The sequence below is a fragment of the Gastrolobium bilobum genome, unplaced genomic scaffold (genome assembly GCF_033153095.1).
Source record: "Gastrolobium bilobum isolate Gb01-03AN ecotype WA unplaced genomic scaffold, APGP_CSIRO_Gbil_v1 utg66262, whole genome shotgun sequence".
Taxonomy (NCBI): Eukaryota; Viridiplantae; Streptophyta; class Magnoliopsida; order Fabales; family Fabaceae; genus Gastrolobium; species Gastrolobium bilobum.
Genome location: NW_026895848.1, coordinates 22,957 through 46,627, shown reverse-complemented (window position 1 = coordinate 46,627; position 23,671 = coordinate 22,957). Strand labels below are relative to the sequence as shown.

Genomic DNA, 23,671 nt, shown 5'->3' with positions numbered 1-23,671 from the left:
TTGAAGAAACTCTTTAAAATATCAAAGGAGACACTTTGCAAAAAGATTTTTTAAAACTCAATTCACCCCCACTCTTGAGTATTGAAGCCACTTGTCCAACACAGCCTACAAATAGTTCATCGTATTATAAGCAAAAAAAAAAAAAAAAATACTGCAAAGATTAGTTTTAACTTTCGATCTTTGAGATTAGAATTTTTATTTTTATTTTGTTACTAATTTGATTTCTCTCTTTTATGCGAGGTAAAGCTAACAGCGAACCTTTACAGTTTGATCCAGAAATCGAGAAGACTGCAAAGAAGAACCGGAAGCTAACCAAACTAAAGAAGCAAGAGGAATCCTCGAGTTCCGAGCCAAAAGCAGAACCCGAGATGGCCGCTCACAATCCACCACCACCAGAGGAGGAGTTGATGGATTCAATCTTGGCTCCACTGTTCACAAGGCCAAATTCTAGCATCATCATACCACCAATCAACGCCAATAATTTTGATATCCAGCCAGCACTGATATCCTTGGTGGAGAAAAATCCATTTGGCGGGAAAGATTACGAAGACCCCCTTGATTTAATGGACATATTTTTGAGAATCTGTGACACTACCAAGCATAACGGAGTGTCAGATGATGCAATTAGACTCCGACTGTTCCCTTTTGCTATAACAGGGAAAGATCTCATATGGTTGGATAGACAAGCTCCCAACAGCATCAGAATGTGGGATGATCTGGCAGCTAAATTCTTCGCAGCGCGCTTCTCCAGGGATAAATACAACAAGTTGGTGAATAAAATCACCAACTTCACTCAACAACAAGGAGAGACGTTGTGCACAGCTTGGACCAGATTCTAAGAATTGATCAGAAAGTGCCCCCAGTATGACTTGCCGGACGGAAAGAAAGTCAGAGTCTTCTACTATGGAATAACACCAGACTCCAGAATGGTGGTCAATGGTGCAGCCGGTGGAACCATTAGAAAGAAGCCAGCAGCTCAAATTTTAGAGCTGATCGATTTCATGGCAAGGACTGAGAACGCATCAAAGGAAGTTCAACCAGTTCAACCAAGAAAAGGAATTCTGCAATTGGGAAACAATGATGCATCGCTAGCAGAACAAAAGATCATATCTGAACAGATAGCCAGTTTGAACGCTAAGTTGGACAAGATGCAACTTTCTATAGCTCAAGTTAACTCGGTTAACTGTGAGTATTACAAAGGAGAGCATGATACCAACGAGTGCCTAACATTGGTAGGATCAGATGCTGTACAAGTTAACTGAATCTGGTATGAACCAAAACCACAGCAGAATTTCCAGAGGAACCAGAACAATGCTCCAGGGAAAAACTTCTAAAGGAGAGTTCAAGGGACATGTTTGGATTACAAATCCAACAATTTTACAACCTCCTCAAGTCCCACAAAATCAACCATCTGAGCTAGAGAGAGCATTGATACAGTTGACAAAGACAACAGACACATTCATGAATGAGACAAGGGCTCATCACAAAAATCAGGATACATCTCTCAGAAACTTGGAAAACCAGATTGGTCAATTGTCAAGACAACTTGAAGAAAGGACTAAAGGCCAGTTTCCAAGTAACACAATAGTCAATCCGCGAGAAGAATGCAAGTCAATTGTTACAAGAAGCAGAATTGTGATCACTCCTCAAGAAAAACCAAAAGCGGTTCAGAAAAAGAAGGCAAATGATCTAGTCATTGAACTGGAGCAAGAAAAAAAGAAGGAAACACCTGCAAAAAAAGACAAAGAGGAGGCAAAGGAGAAAGCTTCAGATATTCCAAAGAAGCAATGGGATTTTTCTCGCTTTCAGAAACCACCTTATCCCATAAAGTCAAGGCAAGCACAGAAGCAACAACATGCCAGGTTTTTAGAAATATTTAAAAAGTTGCAAATAAATATTCCCTTTGCTGAAGCTTTAGCTAACATGCCTAACTATGCTAAATTTATGAAAGAACTCTTGTCTAGAAAGCATAAGTTGCAGGAATTTGAAATAGTGGCTCTCACAAAGGAATGCAGTGCCATAATTCAGAAAAAGTTTCCACCAAAGCTTCGAGATCCAAGAAGTTTTAACATCCCGATTGCGATAGGCAACATTAATGTTGGCCGGGAATTATGCGATCTTGGAGCAAACATCAACCTCATGCCGCTGTCCGTGATGAAGTCTCTCAGAATTTTCGAGTTGAAGCCGATAATGGTATCTCTCCAACTTGCTGACAGAACGTTGAGAAGACCAAACAAAGTTATTGAAGATGTGTTGGTCAAGGTGGAAAAGTTCATCTTCCCTGCTGACTTCGTAGTACTTGACATGGAAGAAGAAGGAAACATGTCTCTTCTGTTGGGTAAACCATTCCTCGCTATAGCAAGAGCCATAATTGACGTGGAGAAAGGAAAGCCAGAGCTGAGAATGGATGACAAAAAGGTCACAATCAATGTGTTCGATGCAATGAAGCATGCTGAAGATAATAACGACTGCTTCCGGGTGGAAATTCTTAAAGAACTTTTCCTTGGAAAGGAAGAAGATCAGACTCTTGATGAAGAGAAGGAATTCTTCGATGAAAATCCTCCGAAGGAAGATGCTGAAATTCCAACGGAAGAGTTGAAAAAGAAAGAGTCAGACATCACTACAGAAACACCAAAGGTGGAGTTAAAAGAACTTCCACCTAATTTAAAATACGCCTCCTTAGGAGATGAGGAGACGTATCCTGTCATCATCAACAATGATTTATCAGAGACTGGAGAAACCAAGTTGACGAAAGTGCTCAAAGATCACCAAACAGCCATAGGATGGTCCATCTCTGATCTAAAAGGAATCAATCCTTCCTTCTGCACTCCTAAAATACTGATGAAAGACAACATTAAACCTGTGAGACAACCTCAGAGACGACTAAATCCTACCATGAAAGAGGTAGTTTGAAAGGAAGTAGTAAAACTCCTTGAGGCCGGCATAATCTACCCAATCTCAAACACTGCATGGGTAAGTCCTGTCCAAACAGTTCCAAAGAAGGGTGGAGTTAAAGTAATCAAGAACGAGAGTAATGAACTGATTCCCACCAGAACTATAATTGGATGGAGGATGTGTGTGGATTATAGAAGATTAAATGCTGCCATACGGAAGGGTCACTTTCTTCTCCCTTCATTGATCAGATGCTGGAAAGGTTGTCCAGACATGCATATTATTGTTTCTTAGACGGTTACTCCGGCTACAACCAGATACATGTTGCACCAGAGGATCATGAGAAGACAGCTTTCACTTGCCCTTTGGAGTGTTCGCCTACAGAAGAATGTCATTTGGACTCTGCAATGCACCTGCCACTTTTCAAAGGTGCATGCTTTCCATCTTTTTTGATATGATTGAAAAATCATTGGAGGTATTTATGGAAGACTTTTCTATCTTTGGTTCTTGCTTTGATTCATGCTTAGTCAATTTATCTAAGGTATTGAAGCGTTGTCAAGAAACAAACTTGGTTTTAAATTGGGAAAAGTGTCATTTTATGGTAAAAGATGAAATAGTATTAGGCCATAAAATTTCTGAAAAAGGGATAGAAGTTGACCAAGCAAAACTGTTATTAATTGAATAACTTCCCCCTCCTGCTAATGTGAATGGTGTTTGAAGCTTTTTAGGCCATACATGTTTTTATAGACGATTCATAAAAGATTTCTCCAAGATTGCAAAGCCAATGAGTCAACTCTTGGTGAAGGACAATGAGTTTAAATTTGATGAAGAATCTCTAAAGTCCTTTAATCTGCTAAAGGAAAAGCTGTCAAATGCGCCTATCCTGATGGTGCCTGATTGGAACCTTCCTTTTGAGCTCATGTGTGATGCAAGCGCATACACAATTAGAGCAGTACTTGGTCAGCATAAGGATAAGCTATTACATGTGATTTACTATGCTAGCAAGGTTTTAAATGAGGCGCAAGTAAATTATGCCACAACTGAAAAAGAAATGTTAGCTGTAGTATATGCATTAGATAAATTTAGACCTTACTTGATAAATGAGAAATGAAGTATCTCATGAGTAAACAGGATGCGAAGCCGCGGTTATTGCGTTGGATGCTTCTCTTCCAGGAATTTGATCTGGAGATTCGAGACAAAAAGGGAGTTGAAAACAAATTAGCTGATCACTTGTCAAGGATTCAAGACAAAGAATTGCAAGATGGACCTGAGATTGAGATAAAAGAATCCTTCCCTGATGAACAAGTGATGGCAGTTCGTTTCGGACCATGGTTCACCGAATTCGCGAATTACAAAGTTGTAGGATCAATTCCTGAAGAACTCACATGGAAACAGAAAAAAGAAGTTCCTACATGATGCCAAGCGGTACTACTGGGATAACCCATATTTATATTTCCAATGTATTGACGAGATTATTCGCAGGTGTGTAGCCGAGATGGAGATTCCTAAGATTCTTTGGCATTGCCATGCGTCAGATTACGGAGGACATTTTGGTGGAAATAAAACTGCAAAGAAGGCCCTACAAAGTGGGTTCTATTGGCCCACAATATTCAAAGACTCAAAGGAGTTCGTAGAGAAGTGCGACAGATGCCAGAGGACGGGAAAAATTTCCCGAAAAGACGAGATGCCGCTGAATTGCATACTGGAAGTGGAAGTCTTCGATGTATGGGAAATTGACTTCATGGGACCCTTTCCTATGTCATATTCCAACCAGTACATCTTGGTTGCTGTGGGCTACGTGTCCAAGTGGGTGGAAGCAGTGGCCCTACCGACAAATGATGCTAAGGTAGTCGTGGCCTTCCTACGAAGAAACATCTTCACACGATTCGAAGTTCCAAGAGCCATCATCAGTGATGGAGGAACCCACTTCTGCAACAAAAAATTTGAGAGTCTTCTCACGAAGTACGGAGTCACACACAAGGTGGCTACACCATATCATCCTCAGACAAGCGGGCAAGTGGAGATTTCTAACAGAGAACTGAAGCGGATCCTAGAGAAGATCGTTAGCAACACTAGAAAAGACTGGGCAAGGAAGCTTGATGATGCACTATGGGCATACAGAACAGCCTGACTCCCATAGGTATGTCACCATTCCAATTGGTGTACAATAAGTCATGTCATCTCCCTGTTGAATTAGAGCACAAAACTATCTGGGCAACTAAATTTCTAAACTTTGAACCAACTAAAGCTAATGATAAACGATTACTGCAATCACATGAGTTGGATGAGTTCAGGTTAGCTGCTTATGAGAATGCTAGGATCTAAAAGGAGAAAACCAAGAAATGGCACGACAAGAAGATAGCTCCGAAGGAATTTGAGCGGGACAACAGGTATTATTGTACAATTCTCGACTGAGATTGTTTCCAAGTAAACTCAAATCTCCCTGGTCAGGTCCCTTTGTTGTGAAATATCCTTATGGTATAGTAGAAATTTCTCCTATAGACACTGATAATCCTTTCAAAGTTAATGGCTATAGGCTGAAATTGTACTATGGAGGATAGGTAAATAGGGACAAGGTTTCTGTCCCTATGACTTCACCTAAGTCTTAGACTGTTTGCGTCAGGCTCATGACGTTAAACAAGCGCTTATTGGGAGGCAACCCAGTAGAAAAATTTAAAATTCTTTGTTTCAATTTTATTATGGTAGTTTTAATTTTTTTTAGGTTAGTTGAAAACAAAATTAAATAAATGGTGAAAAATTGGTGACAAAAGGAAAAGAAAAATCTGGGAAGTGGCGTTGCTATCGTCAACCTGGCGCTAGTCGCGCCAGAAGATAAAATTTCACAGTGAGTTTCACGCTTTCAGCGCCATGATGAAGCTGTAAGCGTGAGAGTTCTACAAGGAAATCCACGCCAGAAGCGTGGGTATCACGCTAACAGTGTCATAGGTCCAAAAATTTCCAGTGAGTTCCGCGCTCACAGCGTGAATCCCACGCTGTCAGCGCCAGAGACTCACGAAAGATTTGCGCCAACAGCATGAGACCCACGCTGTCAGTGTCAATAGACCCAAAAGACACAGAGAGCTCCGCGCTCACAGCGTGAACTCCACGCTGTCAGCACCAATTTTAAAATCAGATTTTTAAAAGAAAACCCTAAAAGTAACCCCCCATCCCCTCTTTTCTTTCTTCCTCTCGCAGCCCTCTCCCTGCCCTCCCTCACTCTTCCTCCCTTCTTCTTCACAGCCCTCTTTCTTCTTCTCTCACACTACACATCCACCACACCCCAAACCTCTTCCTCAGCCACTATACCAGTTCGTCCTAGCCAACCCATTCCTCCCTCAACCACCACCAATTCAGCCCAAGTTCCACCATTCACCACCACCGTTCCTTTCTCTCTCTCTCTCACTCTTTTTCTATTTTCTAACCACCATAGCCTCCACCATAAATCGTCGGTCGCCACCTTATAACCACCGGCAAGCCTATCTCTCCCTCCTTTCCCTAAACCACTCAAATCACCGGTAACCAATTCCACCATCTCCTTAAACAACCCACGACATTACCACCAGTCTTCCACCTTCCTTCACCGGAGCACCCAATTCAAATTTTGGGGATTCTTTTTAATTGCATGATGGAAAACATTAGGGTTATTGTTTCTTCAAATACATCCATGGATAAAACTAAGGTAACCTTCTTCCTGGCATGCTAAGTGTTTGTTGATTGGTCTCAATGGCACAATTTTTCGTTGTTTACCGAGTTGGTATACCATAAATATAAGGTGATTGGGTGTTTGCCAAATTCATGTTTTTGGTTGATTGTGTATGGTTCAGAAGTTTTGCAGATAAATGTCATTGATTACAATAAAATATAGTAGCACATCCTTTGAGTAAATGGCTTGGTGAGATAGGTAGCTGCATATCATGAGAATTGTTAGTAGAAAATAAATAATCATCACCTATACTAGACTTACGGGTTGAACAAGGAAATTTCAGAATGGGTTAAGGATAACTAGAAATTTTTCTTATACCTACTAATTGTTTGATACCTGATTGGTCTAAAATCCTTACTGGTAGATAGTGCTTAAAAAGAGTAATATCCTGCTGATGGTTTAACATCTGATTGGGAATTGTTATTTTTTCTGATGAGTTCATATATACAATAGTAATGATCCTATTGCAAGAATATGAAATTAGTGATGGCTGCCTATTCTGCTAACTTAATTTGGTAATTAACTTATGCCATGTGATACTTTCTGCTATGTTCTAGAATAAAAGCATTGATAGTGTTCCCTGGTGCTCTGATGATCATAGTCTAGCAAGATAATATTTTTGGTTACATAGATAGCACAAATATTGTTACATACACACTGAATTGATTATGTTTATGTGGAAAATTATAATGAACTACAAGTGATTCATGATTGTGAAGATACCAATCTGGGAATTCTGTCTGCTTGATTTTCATGACATGTTCTTAACTGATAAATTTCAAAGTTAACAAACATGAATTCTACTGTGTTGGTACTTTTCTGAGTGCAGGGAAAGCAAGCTAAAAATACAAAAAAAAGAACTACAGGTGGCAAGAAAGGAGGCACCACCTCTGGCACTAAGAGGCACAAGGCCTCTTCATCTTCTGAATTTGACAGTACCAGGTTCCTGACACCTGACAACCAGGATCGGTACGTCAAGTGGTTCCTACCCAAGAAAATCATATCAGAGAGGCCAATAAGCCTTTTTCTAGATGAGGATTGTCTAGTGTGGCAAACAATAGTGAGAAAAAATGGAAAACATTGGTGGGATTCCCTGAGCCCAGCTCCAGCACAATATTAAAAGAGTTTTGTACAAATGCTAACAAGGAGACGGTGGCTGAGACTCAGAAGAGTTGGGTAAGAGGGAATGAAGTCTCTTTTGCTGCTGCAGTAATAAAGAGCTTCCTTCAAGCCACATATGATCCTAGCAAGAGCTGTCAATTCCAGTAAACATTCAACAATATGCAGCCTTCTGAAGGAAAAGGCGTTTACCGGGAGGACATGCCGGATATAGTTGAGAGAGTCCGGATTTCCATCACTCATCCACATTCTGCGTGGAAGACAAAGAGTGGGAAACCGGAGGAGCCAGAAAAGATGGACAAGCTAGATCTTAATCCAGAGGCTATTTTCTGGCATACCTTCATTAACTCTACTGTCATGGCCTCCACAAATCTGAGTGATGTCAATGTTGAAAGAGCGGTATTGCTATATACCCTCATGGGAGATGAGAATCTTAACATTAGTGCTATCTTGTCTGATAGGATAGTATACGTCATCACTCATGGGAAGCCGGATGCTCGCCTAGCACATAGTTCATTGATTACAGAGCTATGTTTGCAGGCTGGAGTGGAGATACCTGATGAGGAGCCCATAGGTGTAAAGAGTACGCGGGAAATGACTCAACAACATTTTACTGTGATGAGGAATGAGTCCATCAGGAATGCACTCTTGAAAGTGTCTCATGGACCAGATGGAGCCCCACCACCACCACCACCACCTCCAGCATCTCCAGAGCCCGAGGATGAGCCAGCACCGGCAGCAGCTGTAGGCCCCTCTGCAGATTCTCTCCTCCTCCAGACTCTTGATCGTCGGACACAACGGATGATGGTCCAGAATGATTATATTATGAGGATGATGGAGCAGATCTTCTTGGACCGTGGGATTGACACCACCAACTACCGACCTCAGTTTTCACCTCCTCAGCAGGATGATCCTCTAGCCACCGCAGTTGATGACGTCAATGACACCATGGAGGACTCCTGATTATTTTGCATGACATATCACACACTTCACCATTTATTTCACTTTAGCATTTTATTTTGATGTTTTGAGTATTTTGTTTTGACAGTCTGGGTTTAATTATGTCTCCTTTATTTATACATGTTGAGTTATGATTATCTGTTGATGTTTAACAAGTGTGTGTGTGTGTGTGTGTGTGTGTGTGTGTTCCACCTGCGTAGAAGTAGCTTCACTCGACTAGTTTAGTCTGTTGCTGAGGATAGCAATTTTCTAAATTTGAGAATTGGGCGCATACCATATGCGATACCTGCTAACTACGGAATTACACAACAGAGACATCTAACAGAAATTTTTCTGTTAAAAGGGGAGATATCTTAAACTTCATTTTTTTATTGCAGTTTTAATTCAATTATTCTTTTAATTCAATTAATTTTTAATTTAATTTTTTTAGATTCAATTTTTTTTAGAAAAATTAATAAAACCCAAAAATAGTGAATTCCTGAACAAGCGTTCCTAGATTTTACAAAGTTTACTCAGTGAGTAAATAGATTTGATTATAAGAAGCATGATATCTGTGGAGCATTAAATTGTTTTAATAATCTGAGAATGATGAGTGCTCGTTTGTATAACTATTTTAGTGAAAATTCTTAGATAATGCTTGATGTGAAATTTTGAAATTAGATTCTAGCTTGAATTATATCTGTGAGGATTGAGCCTAAACAGATTTATTTTTCAGAGAGGCCTTACTGTAGTAGTTTTCTAAAACTTGAATTGTTTCTCTGGCTTCCATGCATTGCTGACATGATAAAGGCATGTTTATTCTTGCTAACTTAGAGCCAAACAGCCTACCTAGAAAGAATTTCCATTATTTAGCCCATTTGAGCCTTAGACCAATTGATTCAAAAACCTGATGAAAATTACTTAACTCTTTCTCCATTGACACACCTTGAAAGAGATTGAAATGCTGATCGAAGAAAAAAATCAAGGTACTTCTCAAAAAGAAAAAGTTAAGTAAATGGAAAAAGGAAAAAGAAGAATGGTTTGCAAAATGCAAAAATGCAACTCAAAAGAGGAAAGAGAGAAAACATCTGCAAACAAGAAAAGCAAAGAAAAAGATAGTGAAAAAGGGAAAAAGAATCCTGAATTGATGGAAAGTGGCAGAAATAAAGATTGAGAAGGAAGCATAGTTAGAAATTTCAGTATTTCAGTCTCAAATTAATCATCCTTTGTCCAAAAGATTCTTACCCCCAAACCAGACCAAGTTATAACATATCAAAGACCTTTTGATCAGTCTATGCATGTCAAATGGGTTCCTCAATCTTAAGAACTTGAGAATATAATCAAGCTTATGGAATTACTACTACACTGATGGAATAAGTGTGAACCCCTCAAACACTAGAGTGATGAGAGTATATATTTATCTAGTAAGGAATATTCAAGTTATGATCTGAATTCTTGATACAACTGCTGAAGCTTTTAACAGGGAGTTATACATGCATAGCAGTCTGATCTCTTAAGATATTCATGTTCCATGTTTTTCTTCACAGAGTTATTCCTTGCTTCTAACTTTAATCTATTACATTGCTGAGGACAGCAACGTTCAAATCTAGGAATTGTTTGATATGCCTCCAGTATAAATATAAAGCTAAGCCAAAAAGAGAAAGAATCTTGATCAATCCTGGATAAAAAAGGCTGTGATTACTGTTAATTTTATAAATCTCAATCAGAGATCTTGCAACTGATTTCCTTCTGATTTTATAGGAAAACATGACAAAAATAAGCCCAATGTGGAAGTACAAAACTGAAGCCCCACGCTGATAGCGTGGGTGTGACGCTAGTAGCGCTAGAAGAACTTTTCATCCAGAACGTCCACGCTATTAGCGTGGTATTCACGTTAGTAGCGCCAGACAATCTTGCCAACCACGCTCACAGCGTGGGAACCATGCTAGTAGCGTGGGAGGTACGAAAAAATCTGGAACATATCCTATTCTGAATCAGAGAAAGATTGGACCAAGATACAAGATGCAGATATAATCAAGATTTATAAGCAAGACACAAAGTCTATAAATAGAGACTTAGACTCTCAGGGACAGACATCTTTGGCTGGAGAGAATTGTGAAGATCAGAGAATTGAGAGAATTCTTGGAGACTCACGCTCGAGATCAGGATTCCACCGGAGTTGAAGACTGAAGACCATTGAGCTTCCCTGTTCTGCTTCTTTTTCTTTATTGCTTTTATGAACAATTTTTCTTATTTTAATTTGTTTAAGCCAGCTATGTCTGGCTAATTTCTTTTTTGTAGTTGGGATCACAGACCCGATGTGAATCCTTTATATTTTCTTAATTAGTTAGTTTGTTTTATTCTACCTGTGTTAATTTTTCCATCTTCTGATTAGAATTGGCCAATCTAATTATAAGGCTTTTAGGGTTAGGACTCACAATAGACATATTGGGATTTTAGTCTAGACAAGGGTAGAATAACAATTTGTGCATGACCTAGACATAGGCTTACATAGATTGCAGACTTTTAATTCATTTGCTTAATGCTTAATTCAAGAGGGATTACTACGACACTAGGATTCTAATTGGGTTAAAGGGTTGAAATCACTAAGACATTAGGGTTCAACTAATTTATAGGAAAATAATGAATTGTCTGAGCAAACAATTAGTTAATTATAAAATACAATATAGGAATATAAGGGAGGATCGGAGGTAAAGTGCATCTTGGCTACAGTCTTTTTACAAATTTCAATCAATATTTTCTTTACATTCTTGATCTTTTTTTGCATGCGATTGTTCTTAATTTTTTGCTTTTAAATATTATTGTTTTTAAATTCTTTTTTTAAAATACCAAAATTAATTACTTTCACAATTCAGAACAAATTTTCTTTTCCAACTTAAGGGGAATAGTTAAATTAATACTTGGTGCATTAATCCTCGAGGGAATGATCTTTACTCATCACTTTTATTACTTGAAAACGAACGATATACTTGCCAATTTCGCAACAATGACGCTCTCGACATGTGAAGCTGAATATGTGGCAGCATCTTGGTGTGTATCTCATGCGTTATGGCTCAGAAATTTGTTAGGCAAGTTGAAGCAATAACAACTCAGTGCGAATGTGATACGAGTTGATAACAAATTGGCAATTGAGTTGGCAAAGAACCCGGTGAATCATGTAAGAAGAAAACACTTTGACGTTCGCTTTCACTTCATCCGAGATCATGTGAAGGAAGTGTGAAATAAGTGGATGTGGCAAGTCGGGACCAAGTCACAAATATCTTCATGAAACCGCTACCGACGATACTTCTTGACAAAGGCAAGAATTTGATCAGCATGAAAGATGGCAGAACCATTTAAGTTTACGAGGAAGTTTTGTTGAATAAACGTTAAATATCAGTTTTATTTTTAGTGAAATTAATTCAATAGACATTAAATGTCAATTTTATTTTTAGTGAGATTAATTCAGTAGTTTTTTTTAGGAGAATGAAAGGTCAAGAGTCAGACGTTTTTACTGTGGTTTATGGCTATTAATAGATTTTAATCTTTCAATTTTTTTAGAAAAAGGCAGACCACAGCCTACAAATAGTTCATGGTATAGTAACCAAAAAGACAAAATAGAGAAGCAAGAAGTTAAATAAAGTTTTTTTTCTGAAGTTGTTCTTTTTCTCCACAAGCCCTTATGACATAGTTGAATAGTTATTTTATTTTTATTTTTATTTTCTGTATTGAGCGATACCACAGTTAAACCATGCATGAGTCTAGATTAAAATTCAAGCTAACGTAAGCATATAAACGCTACGCATGGTTGGTTAAGTTTTTCACTTTGACAAATAATAGAACTCTATTTTAAAGAAGTCACTTATGCTTCAGTTATGGTTGATTGAATTGAAACATGGAAAATCTGAACTCTTCTACCCAAACAACAATTGTGCACTTACGCCCTCCTCTATCATTATGTTGGATGTACCATGTCTTTATGAGACAAAACATCACAAAAGAAAGTATCTCTTGGTTATCGCAATGGCATACAACCTGTCTTTAAAAGACAGTTATATGGACCCCGTTCAATTCTGAGATCCCCTTTGTGTTATGTTTGCTCGCTTGGCACATTATAGTAAAATTTATGGTACTGTTTCAAATTATTTGCTCTTAGACTTGTTATTACTATTTCTTAATTGTAAAATCTAGTTCAAATGGTTATCCACTTTTGGCAGAGCATTGAAAAATATTGTGTACCCAAATTAAGATATGGAAGAAAAATAATATAAATAGTAAGTGAAAAAATCAACTGAGCAAGTACTTAGAAAGCTACATCTTAAGCTCTTAACTTTCATATTTCAATGTTATGTGATGTTTTCCCAATTTCCCACTATATTTGTATCATGTCATGCCCTTAAAATGAGTCTCTCACATATAAGAGTTGAATTGCTATAGGACTCGGATTTGTAATATACCTTATACCTGCTAATAAATTCATTATTGAATTTTATAATATAGAGATATTTATACTTTTAAATTATATTTTGAATGATAAATACATCCAGTGTTTAAAAACCCGACTCGGCCATCGACCTGACCGAGGTCAGGAGTCACGAAGTCACGGGTTCAACCGGGGGTCACGGGGTTACTATGCTGACCTGGTTTTATATATTAAAAAATATAGTTATATATATCCTATATGAAAATATTTTAAAAAACAAATCACCAATCATCAAAGATTCAAAATATACTTAACATAATTCACCAATTACAACGACAAATCAATATTACACAACCTAATTAAAGTATCAAGATACTAAAGTACAAAACTTATATTCTAATAGGGTCACTACACTGACCCGGTTCTGTCTCTTTTGAGAAGGTCTCTGACAAAGAAAAATTTAAAGGAAGTAAGAATGAGTTTTTGTTTTCCATCAACGACCGTAAGGATTTCATATGAATGGGTAAAATTCTTACCTTTTCTAGAAGATTCACGGCAACGAGGTGAAGATTGAAGATGTCTAGGTCGCTGGGAGAGAAGAGAACGATTAGATTTAGGTTTGCAAGCATTTTTATTTTTATTTTTTAATAAAACGATGTTGGTTCATGGAAATTTAAAAAAAAAAAAAAAAAACATGCAGTGACCCCCTTTGACTCCCCTAAATCGGGAGTCACTGAAACCCGGCCGGATTTTGGAGGTCGGAGGGATTGATATGCATATAAGGAATAAATCTTTGGTGCTAATGTTGCACCTAGATTCAGTACATCTCATCAATGAGAGCATTACACACCAGAGGAGAGAGAAAAAATTTGGCAAAAAAAAGAAAATTTTGACTGACATGTCATATTTTTATTGGTGGGATGGACTGAATCTTTGGTGCAACACTAATACCAAAGATTTATTCGCATATAGGATCCAACTTGCGACCCCAACTCTTAGAGAGAAGAGGTCAAGATTTACCTAAGTTAACCCGGGAGGCGGAATGAGATTTTAAAATACTGAATACATCTTAGGTATAAGATTTATTATGAACGCGAGTTGATATTAATATACTCCACCTAGAATAGTAGAATGATCAGAGATAAAAACTAGAACTAGAATATTTTGAGGTTGAAATAAAATGAACTGAAAATTAAGATGAAACTCTCAAAAATTCGATAATGCATATCATAAAGACATAGATTATGGAAAACGAAAGTGTATCAATTATTTATAATTATTGTGCCCTTGTAGGTCAATGATTTATACTTTATTGTGATTCCTTCACTGTATATGAAGCACGCCTCTTCAGATTGCTTGCCAACTGTTTTTTTTATATTCTACAATCTACATACGTTTCTTGCTGTTTGTCTTTGAATGCACGTGGGGAACTAACTTTTCGTCACTTACGTCCCTCTCCCATTATATCTGAGTTGTGGTCCATGGTGCACTGATTATCTCAATTCAGTTTTGTATATATGAAAATTTCCATGAAAATACAGTACCAATATCACTTTTATGATTAAATAATAAATTAACATAACGTAAATCAAACTAATCTCAGGAATAGTTCGTCATAGGTCTTCTCATATTTGCATTGAGTGGGACAATGACCAAAATATCACACTATTCACAAAAAAATTATTTGAATTTCATGGATTGAAATTTTTTTTCCCAAATATCACATTATCTAACTCGCTACAACACCTAATGAATTAGGTATCGATATATGCAGCAAGTTCATGGCCACATAACTCGCTGCATAGTACAGCTAGGGGCAAAGCCAAGGGGAGGCTTGGGTGGGCGCCCTCCCCTAAAAAAAAAATTTGATGCAGTTGAGGCTAGACGTGGTATTGTTGTTATTGTTAAATGTGCTTCTTTTGGAAGTTCTGGTTTAAGATCCAAATTGAAATCTATCTCCACTTCAGCTAACGTGTGTGGGTTATGTGTACCCTTTTCTGCATTTTTTTTCTTTATTTTCATTTGCTATGTTTTGGTTAATGAAAGCTTTGGCCTTTTTGCTTTGCTCTCTTTTCATTTGCATGATGTTGTTTCTCTTTGTGTAGTGGTTTCATGTAGAGAAAATGAGTTTGCTCTAACTTAAAAAATTCACTTTTTGGGACAACTTGGTTGCAGTCTTCTTCTTCTTTTTTTAAAAAAATATTATAGTAAAAGCATTGTTTTAATTAATGTTAAAGTTGAATGAAGCCACTCTCCTTTTTTTTGTTTAATTATTACTTTAAACTACTTTTTATATCTATTGGACCTGGCCAATTGTACATTTTCTCGGTCTTTGAAATGTTCTTAATGTTAATATTTTGGTAAAAAATTACCTAAATGAGTTTCATGAAGGTACGAGGTCAATAGGTGGAGAAAACATTGATATTATGCAAGACAAAAAGTTAATTTTCGCCCCCCCCCCCCCTTTCAATCCTGGTTCTGCCACTGAGGGCAGCGAGATTACGTGGTAGATATAGCGTGTCAAACTCGCTATACTGAATAACATGTTACGTGTCTAACATATGTCAAACTCGCTATGCTACATAGCGTTACGTGTCAGCTTTTCTGACATGGCCATACATATTGTACTGCATAGCATATTATGTGTAAGTAGCCCAACATTCCAGCATTTTTGGTCTAATAAATTCACTATTTCTCTTCTCATTTCTTGCATCATTGTGGTCTAATAAATTATAGGATAATTTTAATTATTGAATTTTATATTTTGAAATAAAAAGGAAAATTAATATTAGTTTGAATATTTTTTTTAAATAACTTATGTTAAAATAATTTAGTTTAGGACTGTTAATTTAATTTAATTTATGTGTGTTAATTAATTTAATTAAATTTAATGCAATAGTGTTAATTAATTTAATTTAATTTAGTTATGTTAAGTTAAATTATTTTTAACTATTAAGTAATTTAATTTAATTTAGGAGTTTTAATGAATTAATTAAATTTATGTTTGTTAATTAATTAGTTTAATTTTTCTATATTAATTTAAATTATTTTAGAATTGTTAATTAATTATTTTTAGGAGTGGTAATTAATTTCATTTAATTTAGTTTATGTTAAGTTAAAAAAAATTGAACTATTAAGTAATTTAGTTTAATTTAGGAGTGTTAATGAATTAAATTTAATTTATATCTGTTAATTAATTTAGTTTATATTAATTTAAATTATTTTAAAACTATTAATTAATTAATTTTAGGAGAAGTAAATTTATTAGACTAAAAATACTAGAGTGCTGGATTACTTACACATAATATGCTATGCATCATAGCATGTATGACCACGTGTAAGAAAATGTGACACGTACAATGCTAGCAACTAGGGGTGTAAATGGGATAGGCCGGCCAACAGAGGCCTATGGCCTAGCCTATATTAAATCATATTTGGCCTATTATAAATAGTAAAATAGAACAGACCTAGGCTTTTAAAAATACCTATTTAGAAAATAAGCCATAGGCTTTTTTGTACATGTGTGGCCTATAAACCTACAGGTCAGCCTATATCATATTATTTATTTAAAATATAATAAATAAAATTATTATTTTAATAATTTTGAATAATAAAATAATATTATTTTTGTTATTCTTTTAATTGTTGAATGTTTAATAGGCTTAAACAGGCTAACAGGTCTAGGCTAAAACTTTTATTTTTTAAATATAGGTCAGGCCAGACTTATAATTTAGGGCCTACACATGCTAACAGGCCAGGCCATACACAATGCTTTTACACAGGTCTGGCCTATTTAAGCCACAGCCTAACCTACCCAGTCCATTTACACCTCTACTAGCAGCATAGCAAGTTTGACATGTGTTAAATACGTAACACGTCAAGCTAGTACATAACATGCTATATAGGATAGCGAATTTGACACGCTGCTGCCACGTGACCATGAATCTGCTGCCACGTGCCCACACTTAACTCGCTAGGTGTTATAACAAGTTAGGTGATGTGGTATTTTGAAAAAAAAAAATCCAACCCATAGCATTCAGGTAATTTTTTGTGAATAGTATACTAGTTTGGTCGTTGTACATTGAGTGTAGTATCCAAATTGTACATTGTTATTATTACAAAAAAAAAAAAAAAAAATTGTACATTGTTACTTCAATATTAATGAATGGAACGTAAATAAGGATAGGACTTAAAAAAATAACAAATATTTAATACTATATATACATGGACAGGATTGACTTGCATTACTTTCAATAATAGCGGTTAACTTGTTTGTACTGAATTCTTTACATATCTAATCAATTAAAGTAATTGAATATAAATAATAGGACTAAGGGTTAAAATTTAGAGTTTAACTTATATTAATTTTAAAAAAAAATCCTAATATATTAGGCACGATTATTATTATTATTTTGATAAATCACAAATATCCCTTCACAGAAAACAATAAGCACGATTATTTTATAGTAGTATAAATTACAATATCAATTTAAATTGGCCATTAATCTCACTTATACCTAATGATTTTATTAATTATCTGAGTCATTGATTGAATACAAATGAATTGATCACCAAAAATGAATGTAAACCTTCTTTTTGTTACACCGATATAAAAATACATTTACCCTATTCTTAAAAAGATTCACCTACATATACAAACTCGATGAATTAGTATCAAACTTAAAAAAATAACGTCAACATAATAAAGTTACAAGGTAAGAATTTGCGCAGTGAATTTTTTTATTAAAAGGAAATAGAGAAAGACTGAAAGAACGATGAGGGAAAATAAGATTATATAAACCCTCATTTATTAATTCTTAAACATTTCGAAATTCATCCAATTTAAAGAACTCTGAAATATTTCAAACTTCTAAACAAGTAAGAATTTTTATTATATAACCTCGCATACTCTTTCCTTTCCCATTCATTTTCTTTAAATTCCTCCCCCTCCTAACTCAGAAGCATACCCTAATGATATCTAGCTATAACATCCATAACATAACAAAGACCACTTTATGCTTTGATGGTTTCAAGAAAATCACAAGCATAAAAGCAATATCAAAAACCGGTTTGCGAAATAGACAAACTCATGAACAAAATAAGGTACAAAACAAGACTACCCGTGCCCAAACAACAAAAACGTCTGTTGAAGGTCCAATGAGAGACCTAACTGCAGAAAACCGGATTATACCAAACAGCCATAGTTCATACCAAATGCGATGCTGCGAATGATAATTTCATTATCATCAAATGCTTCATTCAAAAAACATCCTTGAAAGCAAGGAGTGACCGGCTACAAACAAATGCTCTATTGTTCAGCAGAGGCATATTTCACATGAAGGTTACAACTAATTCTCAGAATTAAGCTTCAGCTCCTGTTTCCTTAATTTGGATTGATGTCTTTGATAAGCTTGCTTCTAATTCATTCAACTCATCCATGTCCAATTCATCATCATCATCGTCATCAACGTCATCAGGAACTTCAGCATCAACACCAGCTGTTGCTGAGGAGCTGGGACCATCTTCAGCAGCATTTCCATTCGCCTGAAATTGGATTGAACATTAGCAATATGAAATATATGTCGGTAAATGTGAAAAATGATACCAAATTAAAAAACTTAAGAGCACATATCTCAACTGCACATCAAATAAAACAAGGAGAATGAGATCAGAGAGCTAGCCCTTGCCCCTAGAAACATATCATAATACTGTCCTTCTAATGGTGAATAAAGAAAACTTCAACAAGGCTATAATTCTTTATTAATGGCAGAGCTCCATGAACAAAGGAAAACACAAGCATATGAAGAACTTGACTTGATCAGAGTATTAGTCTAAAGCCAACCACATCAGCAAACCAGAGGCAAGCACTAACAAAGTCACCATTTTTTATTCAAGAACCTCTATTGCTAGAAGGTTATGGGTTCGACTTCTGAAAACAACATCTTTGCAAACATATAAGGGTAAAGCTGCATGCGTACAAGAATTTCTCTCAACCTAATCCTCATTAGTTGAGATTTAATGGGGAGTTGTTTTTTAATCTCCATTGCTTTTTAGTTTTTTGAACTCGTTACAGATACATTATATCCCCATTTCAATGTGCTTGGAAATAAGCACAAGTTGTGTACTTAAAGGGCACATTGGTGCAATAAAGCTCGCTATGTGCAGGGTATAAGAAAGGGTCAAATCCATGTATGTGTGTATTGTGTATTGTGTATTGTTGGCAGCTTTACTTTGCATTAACAAGAGGCTAATTACATAAATCGAACCCGTGACCTACCTCCAAATCACATGGCGACAACACCATCAGTTGTACCAAGGCTCCCATTTACAAGTTGTGTACTTAATACAAATTTTTTTAAGTATTCCTGGATAATTTGGCAATACACATTCTAACTACCTTACAGACCAAGTGTGCTTCTTTCAAGAAAATAATGGACAATTATACAAAAAAAAAAAAACTGAGAAGACAACTTGCTACAAGGTGTCTGCTAAAGAAGTATAGTTAGAGCTCAGAGATGACGCATTGCATTACAGCTCCATTGTCATATGCCTGAATTCCTAAGCAAAATTTATAATTCAAGGCATGATGTAGAGCAGAACCCATTCCTAAAAGCCAACCTGAAAAGAGGGAAGAGCCTCCGCCTTAAACGGGGGTTTTGCGTCCACATCCATTTGATATGGGACTCATGCACAATGTTGTATTAAAGACCAACTTGACACTAATTAAAAGATTATCAAATTTCCCAAGGGACAGCCCAAAGATTAAAATAGAATACTTCAGCATAGAGGTCTTAACTTAAATCCCAGTTGGTATTGAGTGGGATAGGGTATATGGAAGGGGAGGATGGGTTATATAATGTAACAGGTTTTCGAATCAACACATAGTGGACTAGTGATCTCAATAAGAACTGAATAGTGTGTGCTAAGCAGTATTTTCAAATCCTGGGCTAACATCAAGAACTGAGTTTGTATGGTCATTGGCCACAATTTTAGGTTGAAGAAGCTTTGTGAACAATTTGGTGGCAGACAACATTTACATCTTAGTTTGGAGATTGTTCTTTTCAGTAGTATTAAGCAAGATGAGTATGTTGAGAAAATTTTCAACCTAAATGATTAAGATAATAGGTGAAAGTCATTAATGAAAATTGTGTCCTCCTCGGCAATGCCTTGTGCATTTTTGACACTACTTAAAAGATTATCAAATTTCCCAAGGGGAAAACCCAATGAATTCAATTCTTCAACTTAGAGGTCTTAACTTAAATCCCAATTGGTATTGAGTGTGATGGGGTATATGGAAGGGGAGGATGAGCTACACCCTGACATGTAACCCATGTTCCAATGGATCCAAAAGCAAAGTTTAACAATACACAAGTGTGCAAAACTTCAAAAACATAATTAGTTTATTTACAATGTTATAATAGAAAAAGGGTACATATACTGGTTTTAAATTACAGTTGTAGTCGCAATTGCTTTGCAGATACTGCAATTACAGTCATGCTGACTACAGCAAAGCAGTTGCATTGCAGCCAATTTGGCCACAAAAATTTTTCAAGTTTAAAGCTGTGAAATTTTTTACGTTTTTACTTTTTTGAACAAAAGTCACAACATTCCAACAGCTGTGGTGGTGATGCAGCATTATTATTTTTTTGTGAATGAAAATCATGCAGCATCATTCATCTCAGATTTTCATTCACCAGGTTGCTTCTCAGGCTTTCAGCTACATCCATAAAAAAGGCAATCAAAATATGCAGAGACAGACATGAAGAAAAAACTTACCCTCTGTTCAGTATCATCAGATTCCGTTTCTCTCTGGTACTTGTCATATGCTTCAGCATCATCCACAAACCAGCTAGCATCTGACAAGAATAGCTCCCGACCACTGCATTGTAGGAGGAAATAATATAACATGATTAGCAACAACAAAAAAAACAAGTAAAGATCATCAGCCTTCGTATCAACCTGTAAATTCCTTTTTTCGAAACATGTTCAACAACATAAAGTTCCTTCCCTGATTCACATTTGTTTCTTGAGTAATTTTGGGGGAGGGGGTGTACACACATTTGCAAGTGAACAAAAGGCGAAAGATAGTGGATGTACCTCATGCGGTCATTCTTAGCCCTCTCTGCCTGTTGTGCAGCCAAATTGGCATCTCTCTCTTCTATCTTCTTATTCTTCCATTGAAAGAATAACTCAGGAGTCATAGAAGTTGTAGTTGTCACTTTGGCACGCTAAACCATGTTAAATATTCTGTTAGATAACCTGATACAATATTAAATAATATAGCTTATTATAAGAAAAAATAACTGACCTGATTTTCAATCTCCTCTTCAATTGATATTTTTTCAGTTTCTTCCTCTAACAAAGCCTTCATTTGAGATTTCAAAACATATCCAGGTGGAAGTGCATGTCTATAGTGGCAATTCTTACCAGCGTTGGGGCAGACCCAAAACCAACCATATTGCTTCTTCTCCACCGCTTCCAAAAAGAATTTACAGACCTGAACAGAGTACATAAACAACAGACACTGGTCATTTCGAGTTGCATTAGCCAAATCATACTTATGATTCCAAAATAATGCAATATCATCAAAAATCCGAAAGAAGCCCTGTAATGAACCAAAACCATAGAGAACCATGAAAAAAGAACATGCAAAATATCAAAAGTAAACCAATGTAACAGTGGCATTTCCAAAAATCTAATAAAACGTACAATGTCAGTTGGTTTGTTCTGATTATACTCGGTTTTCTTTGACTCCACCACCTTCTCCAAGGTCTCTTGATCCCAATCCTCCATTGTTTCTGACAACATAAGATCCAAACCAAAAAGTTAGGAAAAAGTGAAAGTCCCCAAAACCAAAACAACATTTGACAAAGATTATCATCATTGAACTTTTTATGCAATACCCTCGTCTCGCTTATCACTGTAAATGTCAATCTTTTCCCCTTTCCTCTGAACATTCAAATCATGTGAGAACTTGCATTTGAAGCCCTTTGCACACTGCCCAGCTTTAAAAAACTCACACAATATGGACTTAGGATCAACACCTGACCAAATTCATATACATATTAGTTTCTAACAAAACTGAATAAACCCATTGGGGAAAGAAAAAAAAAAAGGAAAACTTTTATGATTACCAACTGGCACTTTAGGCTGACTAACAGCAACTTTGAACAAATCATTTAGCTCCTTCTCCTTGGCCTTCTCTTCCTCCTTCTTTTTCTGTTATCATCATTACACAATACAGTTAAAAACAAATGCAAATTTCAATGGATTTACGACTATAAATAATGAATTTTATAATTAACAAAAAAAAAAAAAACATTAGAGGGGAAAATACCTTGGCATCGACTTTGGAAGGATCGGGCTTGGGCTGCACGTTTTGCTTGAGGCTCTGGACATATTTCTGGACATTTTTGCTCTTGTTTTTGTTCTTGAGACCGAAGGTTTTGTCCTCTACAAGCTTCTGCTTCTTAGCTACATCAGCTTTTGATTGCTGCTTGGGCGGCATCGCTTATCGGCATCAAAAATTAATATGTATGTGTATAGATTCAATATAATTCGGAAATAATCAAATTAGGGTTTGAGGTTAAGGTTCTATGTTCGTGTCGTGTAGGACGATGTGTCTGCCGGGAAGAGGATGTCTGGTTAGTTTAGGGTTTGGAGTTTGAACCGGAAATGGGGTCGAGATTAAAGATGGCGACCAAATATTGGACTGGAATTCCCGATCTACCCCTAGTCCCACACGTGTCAAGTCAGTACAAAGTTACGTATAGAAAATAAGCTGAGCGCCTGAGCCCAAAACTGTAGCTAGATATAAATACTTTTACTATGATTTGGCCCATTCACATCAGAGATGTTGGTTCAAAATCTAATTTAAATTTTTTTCTTTATAAAATATTAACTAAAAATATATTTTTTAATTAAATGATGAATTAATGAATGGACTAGTTATTTAATTTATTCGACATTAAATTAATTTTTAATTCCTAAAATTGCCTTAAAAATTGATTTAATTGATTTATGGTTTGGCTCTTATGTTGATTCCTAGATTGATTTAATTTTAGGACGGGCTAAGAAAAAAATTATTTTATTTTATTTTAAATAAAAAAGCCATGCATGGGCAACTGGGTGACTAAACTCACATGGGTTGGAATGGGCCAACCAGTCTAAAAATGACCTCATCCAAATGGATTTTGTTAGCCGGTTTTAAAAGCTCGAGTTGCTATTAAGGTTAGTAATTAGCCGACTTAACTCATGAGGTTGCTTGCAAATTAATTAATTAATACCTCAATGACTCAAAAAAGTTGTGGCTGCTGTATGATTTGAACTGGATCCGTGAAAGCCTATATTATCATAGTATATAGGGTGAACGAACAGGAGTATGAACTTCGTGGAAAAATGTAGGTAGTCATTTTATTTGCTTCAATTATGGGAGAGTTGGTCATGATAAAGATAAATGTCTAGAGAAGAGTTACGAAGAGTTGGTCGATGAGAAAGATGCCAAAGAAAAGGGGTGGGGTTCAGAGTGGGGTGCATGAGGACAACAGTAATTCTGCCCATGCATGGATGACAGTGCAAAGCAACAAACATCGTAC

At 36.2% G+C, this 23,671-nt stretch overlaps 3 protein-coding genes across 3 annotated transcripts; 2 read left to right on the top strand and 1 right to left on the bottom strand.

Moving 5' to 3' along the window:
- Positions 1-1,311: 1,311 nt before the first annotated feature.
- On the top strand, positions 1,312-2,913 carry LOC133296385 (uncharacterized). The gene has a single exon (XM_061495355.1). The coding sequence runs from the start codon at positions 1,312-1,314 to the stop codon at positions 2,911-2,913; it is 1,602 nt and encodes a 533-aa protein (XP_061351339.1).
- A 763-nt stretch (positions 2,914-3,676) lies between these two features.
- On the top strand, positions 3,677-4,308 carry LOC133296384 (uncharacterized). The gene is made up of 2 exons (XM_061495353.1): positions 3,677-3,916; positions 4,024-4,308. Exons 1-2 carry the CDS (start codon positions 3,677-3,679, stop codon positions 4,306-4,308), a joined length of 525 nt encoding a protein of 174 aa, XP_061351337.1.
- A 13,687-nt stretch (positions 4,309-17,995) lies between these two features.
- LOC133296394 (zinc finger CCCH domain-containing protein 11-like) lies at positions 17,996-22,757 on the bottom strand. The gene is made up of 8 exons (XM_061495364.1): positions 22,414-22,757; positions 22,211-22,295; positions 21,980-22,120; positions 21,786-21,874; positions 21,385-21,573; positions 21,174-21,304; positions 20,853-20,955; positions 17,996-18,620 (listed from the first exon to the last, which is right to left on the bottom strand). The coding sequence occupies exons 1-8, from the start codon at positions 22,582-22,584 to the stop codon at positions 18,438-18,440; spliced, it is 1,092 nt and encodes a 363-aa protein (XP_061351348.1). The 5' UTR covers positions 22,585-22,757; the 3' UTR covers positions 17,996-18,437.
- Positions 22,758-23,671: the final 914 nt, after the last annotated feature.

What these genes read in the sequence shown, in the direction of transcription:
- LOC133296385 (XM_061495355.1), top strand. Translation starts at nt 1,312, where the DNA reads ATGCTCCAGGGAAAAACTTCTAAAGGAGAGTTCAAGGGACATGTTTGG.
- LOC133296384 (XM_061495353.1), top strand. Translation starts at nt 3,677, where the DNA reads ATGAGTCAACTCTTGGTGAAGGACAATGAGTTTAAATTTGATGAAGAA. An exon ending in AGGTTTTAAATGAGGCGCAA is followed by an intron (nt 3,917 to 4,023) that starts GTAAATTATGCC and finishes ATGAGTAAACAG; the next exon opens with GATGCGAAGCCGCGGTTATT.
- LOC133296394 (XM_061495364.1), bottom strand. Translation starts at nt 22,584, where the DNA reads ATGCCGCCCAAGCAGCAATCAAAAGCTGATGTAGCTAAGAAGCAGAAG. An exon ending in CTTCCAAAGTCGATGCCAAG is followed by an intron (nt 22,296 to 22,413) that starts GTATTTTCCCCT and finishes TGATGATAACAG; the next exon opens with AAAAAGAAGGAGGAAGAGAA. An exon ending in TCAGCCTAAAGTGCCAGTTG is followed by an intron (nt 22,121 to 22,210) that starts GTAATCATAAAA and finishes GAATTTGGTCAG; the next exon opens with GTGTTGATCCTAAGTCCATA.